The following is a 12,773-nucleotide window of genomic DNA, read 5'->3' on the forward strand; positions in this document are numbered from 1 at the left end:
GAGTCACAGAGCATTAATTCTGTGACATAAGAATTACATCATGTAGGGTCCTTTATCTGAATGGAGAGACGATTCGGATTTCTTGTGGGAAAGGAAACATGTTGTATGCGGATGCTTTCAAAAGCTAAAAAAGCAGAAGAGAAAATTATTATGGCTAATATAGTAAGAACTGCTTATGACAAATCATGTCACAGGTTCCTTAAGTCCTTTCAAAATTTAGTCCATTTAAAAGTACCCCTATTCTTCATGAGGTCAAGCGCTGCATTGGGCTCCACACTCATTGGAGAAACGGAGTTTGCTTGAGATTCCCTCTCCTTCTGCCCCTCATTTCTCTCTCTCTCTCAAATAAATAAAATCTTTAAATAATAATAAAATAAAATATAAAAATATCCCTATTCTTTTTATACATATTCTTTATTTTTTTAATTAATTTATTTTTATTTATTTATTTTTTTTAATAAACATGTATTTTTATAAAAATATCCCTATTCTTAATCCTAAAATTGCTACCAGCAATTTTCCACCATCTCAGGAAATCATATACATTTTTTTTTAATTCAAACTATGCTAATAAATAATTTATAAATGGTCTTTGAAATTACCTTTTTCTAGCATCCCCAGATTCAGAAGGAGTCCCAGTACATCAAATACCTTTGCTGTGACGACGCAAGGACCCTAAACCAGTGGGTCATGGGAATAAGGATTGCCAAGGTAAGAGAGCATTTGGGCTCCCCCTGTCTTGAACTGCACACCAGCGTCCTGACCTGGGCGCAGACTCTGTGCTACTTGCAAACATCTGACCCATCCTGGGCTGGTCAGTGCTGCCGAAGGCCCGACTTCTTTACTTGCCCACAGGGTTTTTTTAATAGGCGAGAGTGATGGAAACACAGACCTCTCTAACGAACTGAGAATCAAGGGTTTACTCTCCCGTGAGGCTTCTCAGATCTTTATTTACTCATCGAGAGCTTTATTTACTCATAGTATGTAATTAAGAAACACAACACATAACCTGTGGTAGATTTCCATGGAGACCCACGTAATCAGAACTGAGTGGCGAAAGCCCTCCTCTGACATCTAGTAGAAGTATTAACTGACTCTGCTAATCTGGCAAATCATTTAACATGAGAAAACAATCTGTGGATTTTTTACTGAAATAAACTAAAAAACAGCTCAGGAAAGAAGTAAAAAGGGTAGTTAGTACTTTTTTCCTCAATATGTATATTGCAGTTGGGTCCGAGATTTTGGATAAATGGATTTCTTTCTTGCTTCTTCTGTGTTTTCTCCCCAGTATGGCAAGACTCTCTTTGATAACTATCAGCGGGCTGTGGAGAGGGCCGGGCTCGCCTCCCGGTGGACAAACCTGGGCCCTGCCAGCGCGGCCCCACCTTCTACAGGTACCGTGCAGGGAAATCCTGACAAGCTTAGCGCTCAGGTTCAAACTTACCCAACACATTTGATAAAAACAGAACTTTGTTGGCTCAAGATCTCCTCACACACCTGTATGTTTATGAATAGATTCTTAGCAAAGCTTCAACATTTATAATGTTGAACAATAATACTATACAGCTTCAGCATTTATAACCAACTTTTATAAATGTGATTCTCAGCAAAGTTTCAACCACTTTCTCATGATAGGCTTGTGGATTAGATGGTGATCACCAGTTTAGGCTGAGCTAGTAGAATACTGTGTCTCAACGGAGTAAAAAGGTGTCCAAAGCTCCATTAGCACCCAGCAGACAGCCCCCACAAAGGACGAGATCATCTCCTGGTGTTTTGCCTCATGGTATCGTGGCCAAAGCCTTGTACCCAATTTTGGACATGACATTCTGTGGTAACATAACAGCTTCTTGTTTGTATTTTTGAGAAGGACAAAACTTTGAGAGATGAAGTGTGTACAAGGCATCATTTTACATAGACTATTTCTGGTTCCTACACCAACCCTGCAAAGTATAGTTTATTATCCACACTCCACAACAGGAGAAATTCTGAAGCTGGAATAAGTGAGTGTCTCGTGTCTTCTCTGTGGCTGAGCTATAATTCAAACACCTTGTCTTTATGATAAATAATGATTGAAAGAACTGGAACCAATTACAGCAGGAAAGTTCTGGTCATTGCCCTTCAGTGTTAGAGAATGGTCATATCGAAGGCCAGTATATATATTCTTTGCTGCTGAAAGGGTCACAGCTGCTTGAAAGTGTACAATATGGCAGATTTGACCCAATACCTAAAGAGGTTTTCCTTGGATGTGTCCAGATGAACTGCTTTGTGTGCAGTGAGCTTCTGAAAGTGTTTTTGCTACATAAAACTGTTTTCTGCAGAGCACTTACCACGATTTGTAATTATTTTATGTATTCATGAACATGTTTAGTGCCTGTTTTCTCCACTGGACTCTAAGTGTCCAAAAGACAAAGGACCATCTCACCATGTTGCACATTGTGTTCCCGGAGTTTACAAGCCAGGCATATAGTAAATATTTATTGAGTTACTAAATGAAGGGTTGCTGAGTTTGGGTTGGAGTTGGGCTTCCTAATTCTGTCAGTCTTCAGCTTGGGAGTGAAACACCACTTGGAGTTCCAGGCTGTCCGTTTTCCACTTCCCAAGATGGAGTCCTTCTTTGGGATGAGGCATCCTGAGACCACCAGGGGCATCTTTACCAGGAGCACGGGACTCTTTTCCAGTAAAGGCTCCTGGGCTATTTCTGAGGCAGATCCAGTGGCCTCAGATCTTACTCACTGAGGGTGAGCCTGTAAGGCTCTAAGTCTTTTGAGTTGAGGGAACACTAAGATGCCTTTCCTTTCCAGACAACCAAAGAATTTTTTCTTCTGAGCATTTTTCTCTAAAATTGGGATCACTGACTTTAGCAAAAAGCTCTGTTTCTTACCAGCTAATGGCTGTAGTTATTTTTCACAAGCATTGACATCTCAGCCATTTCCCAGAAGGGAGCAGCTAGTATAGACTGACAGACACACTGTCACCCAGACAGGTTTCATAGCCCGGCTCTGCCTGACTGAGTATCCATCAGGGAGTTTGGGCTTCGTGGTCAGCAGCCAGGAAGAGCCGTATCCAGTCAGATGCTCAGGGGGTCATCTGTGGCATCAGCTGTATTCATTTTGCTCATTCAGATCACAGACTGTCTCTGTGGTTCAATGAGAAATATATCTGGTCTTTGGCCTCAGTTCCAGACACAGCCTCAAGAGCGCAAGGAATTTCCTGAGGGATCGTGTCTTTGTTATGCCAGTGAGGCGGCTCTGGCCGGCCAGGGTGACTTCAGGATGGGGGCTGGTCGCCAAAAAGACCAAGCAAGTGATTCCACCACAGAGCTCTGGACGTCACCCACAACAGGGCCTTTAATACCGCCCACTGATCTTACTACGGTTCCGAGACTAGCGGCTCTCAGCTGAGGGTCACCATGCCCCCTACGGAAGATTTGGCAATGCCTACAAGCAGTTTTGGTTGTCACACCTTGGGGGAAATGCTTATGATATCTAATGGGTACAGGCTAAGCATGCTGCCTGTCCTAACATGACAGCTCCCCACACAATAAAGAATTTACCAGTCCCAGATGTCAATAACATTGAGAAGACCTGTTCCTGTCAATGTAATTCCTAGATTCTCTCACTGTTTCAGATGTTTTTCACTCTCCTCAGTCTTCCAACCCCGAAATCCTTCACTCTCAGCAAAGAAAATGGAACCATCAAGTGGGAACTCCTTTGACTTCCCACCATGAAAACCAACAATTTACCTGCATCTGTTAAGTTACTCCCTAACAAGAGCCAGTCCTTCCATGCCTGCTCTGGTCCCCTATTCTGACACCAGTCGATCTTCTGCAGTATCACTCTGATGCCCACCACTGGAGTTAGCTCAGACCCCACAGGCCAATGGTACCATCCCCAACAAGGCTGCCTTTCTTCAGACACCAGGCATACTTTTGACCTACTGCCTACAATTTTAGGTGTTCCCACTACCCCTTCAGCTTCAACACATCACCAGAATGAGTCACAGAACTCAGGAAAGTGCTATTATTATTATTATTATTATTATTATTATAAAGGATACAGATCAGGGCCAGCCAAATAAAGAGTCACACAGGGCAAGGTCTAGGAGGGCCCTGGCTGCAGAGCTGCTTTGTCCTCTCACCAACCACATGGCTGATTTCAGTGCCCTCCCCAGAGGTTGGTTTAGCTCAAAGCCCCCACCCCTCTAATCACCTATTAGTGTTTCTGGTAGTCAACCCACATGCCAAGCCATCTTGTTAGCATAAACTCAGATGGGATTCTAGGGTTTCACTGAATAGCAAAGACATTCCAGTCATTCTGGAAATACCAGGAGTTTTAGAAGTTCTGTGCCAGGAACTCAGGATCAAGACTAGACAGATGCTTTATCATACCATCCTTTTCTTCTTTCTCTTCTGCTCTACGGGGTCCTTCTCATCAACATTGTTCCCTTCTTCAAACAAATAAGTTTTAAAACCAATTCCACATCTCCCTCCAGCTACTGCCCCCCAACAAGCAAACTATTCTGAAGGGTAGACCGCATGTGCCGCCTCCACTTTTCTACCCTCACTCGCTCTTCCACTCATTTCAGGCAAGTTTCTGCCTCTAATGTCCCATGGAGAAGGCTCTTGCCAATCCCACCAGTGGCTTCTATGCAACAAAATGCCTCTGTGCAACTAAACCCATTTTCTTATCTGACCTTTCAGCAGCATCAACACAATTGACCTCTCCTGCCTGAAGCATTCTCCTGTATTGGCTTTTCAATAGTACACACTCCACATCTTCCATTCCACCCCCAACTTCTCTGGCCACTCTTTTCTAATGTCCTCTACTAACTCTTCTTCTATGCCACCTTAAATTACCCACAACCCAGTCAATCCTAATCCTCTTCTCATGTTACACTGTCTCTCTAACTGGTCTAAATCCACTCATGGCACCATTTTTGTGCTGACCACCCACAAATCTATTAATCCAACCCAGACTTCTCTGTTAACATCCGAAACCATGTATGCAACTGTCTGCCCAGGGGCTCCACTTGTATACATCAGACACAACATCATCATCTTATCCTCCAAACCTGCTCTTCCATTGTTGGTCTCAAGGTTCTGTTAATAATAATCACCATCTGCCCAGTTACTCATGCAGGACACATGCAAGAAAAGCTCACTCATCCGAATCCAGTCATCCCCAAATCCTGTTGATTCTACCTTCTAAATATTGGTCAAATCTGTCGAGGTCTGTTCATCTCCATTCCCACAAAACCCAAGCTGCCATGATTTTTCACTTGGCCTCCAGTGGTGGTGGCATACCAGCTCAATTCCCTACATTTGCAGACTTCTATCCCTCCCTGAGTCACCTTTCTAAATGCAAATGTGATCTCTCCCCTATGGGTAGCATTTCAGAAGCTTTCCACTAACCTTAGATAAAGTCCCAAATCCTTAGCAAGGCCAACCAAGCCTGCATAATAAGACCTTGCCCAGCTCTGCCACCTCTTTTCCTGACCTGTTTCGTCCTGTTCCTGGCTCATGGGCCACTTGCTTTTCCTAGTTCTTCAAAGCCCCAAACAGCATCCTTTCTTAGGGACTTCAGATGATGTTCCCTCTGTGATATTTTTTCTTTCTTGTGGTTAAGCCCTTCCTATTGATGAAGTTCTAGAACCTAGGTGAGGTTTGGTGGGCTGAGGTCCAGAGCCGATGACCAAGAAAGAATTCTTGAGACATCTTTGGTTCAAAGGCGCCAGCTTTTGCTTTGTCCTCAGCCAGCCTCGTGCTCCCTCATCACTATCCTCAGGTCTACAATGAATTGTCCTTTATAAGCCAGTTTGATTAGTTTAGAGCTGTTTTCTCCTCTAGACACGAAAGGGCATCATGAGGTTTTTCTGCTATGACTTCCCAACTGAAAAAACATGGAGGCATTGTTCTGTATCCAAAGTGCTTCACAAGTAATTTATTCTTGATAAATGACAGCTTTTTTTTTTTTTTTTTCATATTAGAGAACAGCCATAAAGGGTTTTGTTTGGGGTTTTGTTTTGTTTTTAGTACTTATTAAATCACTTTGACTTTAGCAACTATTTTTAGTCAGGACTCTTCACATGGCAATTGACAGAAATCCAACTCAGTCTGGCTTAAACAACAAAGAGTGAGGGAGAGAGATTTATTAATGCACAAAACTAGGAGGTCCAGAGGTAGGCAGCTTTCAGGCACAGCAAGATCCAGGACTGTAAGTGATGTCATCAACATCTTCAAGATATGGTCTCTTTCTTAGGCACTGCCTCCATAAGGTGGTGAGGACTGCCAGTGATTCCCTAGGCTTACATCCTTCACACAGCTATAAATATTAGTACAAATAGAATGCCCCATCTCTGAAAAAGTTCTGGAAGGGTTCTGTTTCATGCCCATTCCTAACGATCTCACAGTGCCCAAGAGGTTGCTGCCCTTGGACTTGCCCGGTCAAGTGGGAGAATTGGCCTTTCACAAACCATGTGAGTTAAGAATGAGGGGTGTGGTGCTTGGTCTCCTTTTCAGAATGCACTTGAGTCCTATAAAGCATTTGGGGCTCATATTTGTTCAATCAGCTTCCGACCCCTAATTCCTCTGAGGACTCCTAAAGAGAGAGTAGGAAAGACTCTATTGCTGCTTGATGGCTGGGACTGTTAATAGAATGAACCCAGACAACCTGGAACCCAAGTACCTACAGAATATATGGGTTATGTGGGTACCCATGGGTTGTCCCAGGATGGCGCAGAGAGCCCACAGAAAAGACTGGATCTCCTGGTACATGGGAAGACCACAGCTTGGAGCATTTGGGATATTATTATTATTATTATTATTCATTTGTTCTCACAGACAGATTAAAGACCAGCACATCATAGTTAACATAATAACACACACTGTGTTGGTGAGAAATCAGCCTGTGTTTGGGCAAAAGAAGCAAAAAGAAAATACATTTGTGCCCTTTAAAGGAATTTCCCCCAGTGGTCTTCAGGATTCAGCTTCAGTTTCTGTTTGCTTTGTACAAGTGTTTATATATAAAGAAAGGATTTGAATATGTATAAGAAAATCCTAAGTATAAACATCCTAAGACTTTAAGATGCTTAGACTTGTTGCTTCCTGGCCTCCAGAACAAAGCTGTGGCTAATTAGAGCCGTTTAATGAGCCTTAGAGCTAGAGAAATGCACATTTACCAGTCACATCATGTAGGTTCTGACAGCACAGAGGGCGTGCTGAGGAGAGCAAGGGAAGGTCCACTCAGAACAAGGAGGCGGCTGTCCTTGCTGAATGAGGAACATGGATTTTGTAAGAAAAAACTGGCAGTAGAGAAAGTGGTTATAGCCTGTTCTAATATTTCAACCGCATAAGTGGACACAAATATCTTTATCCTGAAATCACTTCAAACACACAGAAAAGTTGTTAAGAACAGTACTGTGAACGCTTTTCCCAGATCACCAATACTAAGGATTTGTCCTATTTGTCTTATTTCTATCTCCCAACTCCCGCTTCTCCATATCCTGCCCACAGACATGTGCTTTCCAAATCCCTTCAGAGTAGACTGACTACCTCACACACGTTTCCCCTCCAGTCTTGCCTTTGTGGTTCTTAAAGTCACGACTATTCTCTTACTAACCATAGTACAATTATCAAATCTGGAGAATTGCATATTAGTATTATCTGAACCACAGCCCGTGTTCCAGTTCGGCCGGCTGTCTCAGCAGTGCCTTCGATAGCCCGCGGGTTTCCCTGGCACACACTCCGTCCGGGATTGTGTGTGGCATTTACTTATTGTGTCTCCTTAGTCCCCCTTCATCTGGAATATTCCCCCAGCCTTTCTCTGTCAGGACACTAACACTTTTTAAGAACAAGGGCCATTTATTTTATAGAACACCCCTCAGTTTGGTCGTGTCTGATGTTTCCTTATGATTCATCTCAGGTAGTGCATTTTTGGCAGGAATCCTGCGTGAGGGCTGCGTGTCCTTCGCAGGGTATCACGATAGGAGGCATATGGTGTCTATTTGCCCCTCATTGGAAACATTCATTTTGACCACTCGGCTAATGTGTTTTCCAATTTCTGTCCTGTACACATTTCCAGCTGGTATTTAATAATTTGTAGAGAGATACTAGAGACCTTATTAATATTCTCTTATCAAACACTCGCTTCTTCTCAAGCTCAAGTTCTTAACACTCTGAGTTGTTACGTAGATGGATGAGTTTCTCAAACTATTGGGAAAATATTTGAAGAAGCAAGTTAAAGGTCATTTCATAAATATCTGACAGAACAGCTGGCATTGAGCATAGCTAAAGCAGTCTCTGAGTTCACTCTGTCATCGTGGGCTGGGTGGCAGTTCGGTCATTCTGTGGAGAGATGGCCATGCTTTTCAGGATATTCTTTAAGGAACCACAGAGATCCACGTACATCTGAAGAACCCTATCAGGTTCCCTGAAAACTGTGAAACCTCAGTCTCACTTTTGTGACAAAGGGTAAACCAAAAGGCAGGAAAATAAGTGCTTATCAGAACTTTCTGGAAGAAAGCCTGTTCCAGGTTATCTCAGGAGTCTGCACATTTTCCTCAGTCCCCTCGGTCTACTGTTTTTGTGCCCCTAATATGTTTTGTTGAGAAAAATGTTCAAAAGTTGTTCCTGTACACAGCACAGTATGAAACCAGAAACATATTTTTCGGAAAAATCTTCAACAGCAGGAATTTTTTTAATAGTTTTTCAGAGTTTATTCTCCACTTATCAAGGGGCTTTTGAGGGACGCCTGGTGGCTCAGTTAGTTAAGTGTCCGACTTTTGATTTCAGCTCAGGTCATGATCTCAGGTTGTTGAGATAGAGCCCTTAGTAGGGCTCTGTGTTGCGTGTGGAGCCTGTTTAAGGTTCTCTCTCTGCTTCTCCCTCCCTACTCTTCCTCTCCAAAATAAAAATAAAAATAAAAAAAAGGTCTTTTGAAAAAGAACGCACTATTCTCTAGGCCCCTAGTTAATGGAGATGTTATATTCTATATAAAGCATTCACTTTCCTGAACCTTTGCTGAATCTCCTGAAGTATTGCCATAGAACGTCAGATTTTCTGTTAAGGCCTGTGTACCTATGACTCCTTGTCTTTTGCTTTGGAAATATATAAACTACTTTATGTTTTTAGATGAACTTGCAAGAATGTTGAATATGCCTTACCCACCCTTCTTGTTTTTCTCCCCTCTTATCAGGGCTTAAAGCAGGCACCACTCAAGCCAATGGTCAGATCCCCCAGACTGTACATTCTGTAAGTGCTGTTCTTGAAGAAGCCCAGAGGCATGCAGAAACAGCTAAGGTAAGGCCAGAGAGGAACTGACCTCATTCTCAGCCTCTTTCTGGTAAGCCCGTATTCTAAACCATTAGCAGTGTGCAGTAACTGCTCTGAGAAAAGAGAAAATCTAGTTACAACAACTAAGAAGTCATTATAATTTCATTTAAGTAATTGGCTTTTTTTTTTTAATCTTAAATGTATACGGACTAGAATAGAAAGTTAAAGCCAACTGTTATCACATTGCTCCAGGAAAATGTAAAAAAAAAATTTTTTTTAATACTTTTGCTTGGTAAATAGTTTTAATTTGGCTACACTGATTTCGGCTGAAGAGATTTTCTTGGTTTAAACAAGTGGTTTTAGCATTTTGAAAGTAGACCCTGAGTTTTAAGTCTTTGGGATTTTTACTTATCTTTTTCTGAATAAATTAGAGCAACCAGTTAGTCAGAAGCCCTATATTAAATGCTGACTAAGCCCCCAAACCAGATTAGATGACTGCTAAAAAGGTTCTATTAGAAAATGTGCATTTTAATGTTCTACATACATCCCCAGGGTGATGGAGAAGAAAACACATTTTAAAATAATAGCCAAATTGACATAACATTCTCCATAACTTTTTCTTCAGTAGAGGAGATTAATGAAGATTTATTTAATCTGAAAATTGTAGCTGAAAGTTAAAATCTAGTTACTAGTCTATTTGGGAACATATCGACTGACTATTCCATTGAATATTTTTCATGTGTGATTCAAGCAGCCTTGAATAATTGTACCTTCCATAATTTTTCACTTCACTCCCCCCTTTCACTTTGTCCATCAGCCTATGATGGGAAGAATTAAATCTTGTATTTATTGAAACTGTTATAATTTTTGAAAACCGTTGTAGAAAGTGTTTCTCTAATATTCTTATGCGCTTCTCAAGTTCGACATCAGGCACTGAGCCGTCAGCTCTTATTTCTATGGTTCCTGTAAGGCAACTGAAGAGAAGCACTCGAAAATACTGAAAGCAATGAAAGGATCCCAGAATAGAACTGACTTAGCTTTGTGTGAACATCAATTCCCAAAATGCCGGTTGAGAATTTTTTTTTAAGTCATCACTAGTCAACTAGCTCATCTTGCCAAGCAAATAAACTGAATAAAATAGAAACTCAATTGTAAGGCACTTTGTAGGAGAAAAACAAAACAAAACATAACTTCTAAATTTAATCGACAGTGGTAAGACGTTGCTAAGCCAAAAAAAAGCTTGATAAATTGTAAATTGCAATGATAATTATCACTAAAACAGAGGGATTCAGCTAAGCTGCCTGAAATTCCTGAGGAAGTTGCATTATATAAATGTAAGTTACTGTTATCTGTTCCACCGTTGGCAGAAGGAGGACTCTGCCTCTTCAGCCTTTGAGCAAGTCTGGTGTTGTGGTTTCCACCACAACATGGGCTGCATGACTTTCCTCTTTCGAACCCAGGCACACACCTGGCTCACTTGATATCATCATAACCTTGAGGCATTAGATAATAACTAAGCCTGTGATGCTCGTTTTATCCCTGACGGCCGACTGTCACAGGGTTTAACAAAAGGTAAATCTAAGATTGTGGACTCCGTGTGGGCCTCCTCTGTCCACCCACCACCTCCCTTGAAGTGGTCATGCCGAAGGAGAAAAGCGTGTAATTGGCTTCTCCCTGGTAGCTCACAGTCCTGGGGAGCAGCACGTTTGTTCTCAGCAGGCCAGCAATCACTGATGCAAGAGAAGGCAGAAAAGGTCTGCTAGGAGAGTTACTCTTTGTGCCCAGATTTGTACAAAGGTTACCGGTAACCTAGTGAAAACTCCGTTTAATTTTTCCCTCCCATCTTCCTTGTACTAATCAAAGGAGGACATCTAAGCCAGGAGATTTGGGGAAGTTGGGGGGAAGCTTCTTCATCTCCTTTCGGCCACCGGAGGTATGATACAGAAGCAAAATTGTTTCATAGACACCTGCTCCTCAGACCAGGAAAAATGTTAGGGCTGCACATGCCCAGGACCTGGGCTGGCTTGTGTTGGGAACCAAGGCACGAGTGGGAATTCCAGGAGAGCCATTTTGCTTCCGTTTTGAATTTCCTTAGACTGAGATTAGCGTAGGTAAAGACCTCCTGTTCCATTTACTTAAGAAGACATAGTAGATAAGCGTTAAAGAATGTTACTATCAGTAAAAACGTTAAGGGTCATTTGGAGTCATTCTCCTAAGGCAGAGCAAAGAGGAGCTAGCTGGTGAACCGCCTGTGGTCTCCGGGCCTGAGCGATGGAGGCTCCCCCCACCCCTTGGGAGGCAGATCTCTCCTTTCAGTGGAAATGTCATGCTGTGGTTGCTCTGTTGAAGGACAAGAAGCCAGCCCTCGGTAACCACGACCCAGGAGCGCCCAGGGCCCACCAGCTGCCCAAGTCCAGCCTGCCACCTCCCCCTCCAGTGCGACGGTCTTCAGACGTCTGCGGCAGCCCGGCGACAGTGCCCAGGGCCAAAGGCCCGAGGGGAGGCTTCCCTGCCCCGCCCGACGACTCTCTGCCACCACCGCCTCCGCCGCCACCCCTGGAGGACGACGAGCTCCCTCCGCCGCCCCCTGATTTTAACGACGGGCCCCCGGACTTCGTGCCTCCCCCACCGCCGTCGTTTGCAGGGGATGCGGGCTCTCAGCTACCGCCCCCGCCGCCTCCCCCGCCTGCACCTGCACCTGCACCCGAGGCCCCGAAGCCGCCCCCGGTTGGCGTTAAAAGGCCTCCTGCTCCGCCGAAGAGGAAAGAGAACCCCGGACCGCCCGGCGGGGGAGGCAGCGGAGAGCAAGATTTCATGTCCGATCTAATGAAAGCTTTGCAAAAGAAAAGAGGCAACATGTCCTAAGGAAAACAGATAAATATCTTCTTGTGATGGGCATAATCTTTTCTAACCTCAAGTGCATTTTTACTACTCTATTTTTGTGACATCTTGTTCATTTTCGGTAAAATATCGACACATTCAGTCGAGAAATGATGTAAAATGTCACTGTAGCTCAAATACATTCATAACCATTAACCTAACACAGAAGTTAAAGAATCTGCCCAAATGTACATATCTTCACTGTTTCCGCTTCTGTGAATTCATTTTCCCTTCCAAGTTAACTAAAAAATGTTTTTATGTTCATTCATTTTAATATGTTCAGAAGCATCAAATTAATAAAGTTTATTTTTTTCTTGGAAACAGTATTTCTAAAAATATTTTTAAAAATAAATCTATTGGGGCGCCTGGGTGGCTCAGTGGGTTAAAGCTGCTGCCTTCAGCTCAGGTCATGATCTCAGGGTCCTGGGATCGAGTCCCGCATCGGGCTCTCTGCTCCGCAGGGAGCCTGCCTCCCTCTCTCTCTCTCTGCCTGCCTTTCCATCTACTTGTGATTTCTCTCTGTCAAATAAATAAATAAAATCTTTAAAAAAAAAAAAAAATAAATAAAATAAATCTATTGCGATATCCTGTTATAGTATACTTTGGACCTTTTAAAATAGCTTTC

General features: G+C 42.9%; 1 protein-coding gene across 3 annotated transcripts in view; it reads left to right on the forward strand.

Moving 5' to 3' along the window:
- Positions 1-12,469, forward strand: part of APBB1IP (amyloid beta precursor protein binding family B member 1 interacting protein) — a 107,661-nt gene extending 95,192 nt beyond the window's left edge. For all 3 annotated transcript variants that reach the window (XM_082740881.1, XM_082740880.1, XM_082740879.1), the window contains 4 exons: positions 613-711; positions 1,289-1,394; positions 9,192-9,295; positions 11,618-12,469. In XM_082740881.1, coding sequence (XP_082597007.1) covers positions 613-711; positions 1,289-1,394; positions 9,192-9,295; positions 11,618-12,133 — 825 coding nt within the window. In that variant the 3' untranslated portion in view covers positions 12,134-12,469. The remainder of the gene's footprint in view (positions 1-612; positions 712-1,288; positions 1,395-9,191; positions 9,296-11,617) is intronic.
- Positions 12,470-12,773: the final 304 nt, after the last annotated feature.

The sequence above is a fragment of the Mustela nivalis genome, assembly GCF_964662115.1.
Source record: "Mustela nivalis genome assembly, chromosome: 7".
In the NCBI taxonomy this organism is placed as follows: Eukaryota; Metazoa; Chordata; class Mammalia; order Carnivora; family Mustelidae; genus Mustela; species Mustela nivalis.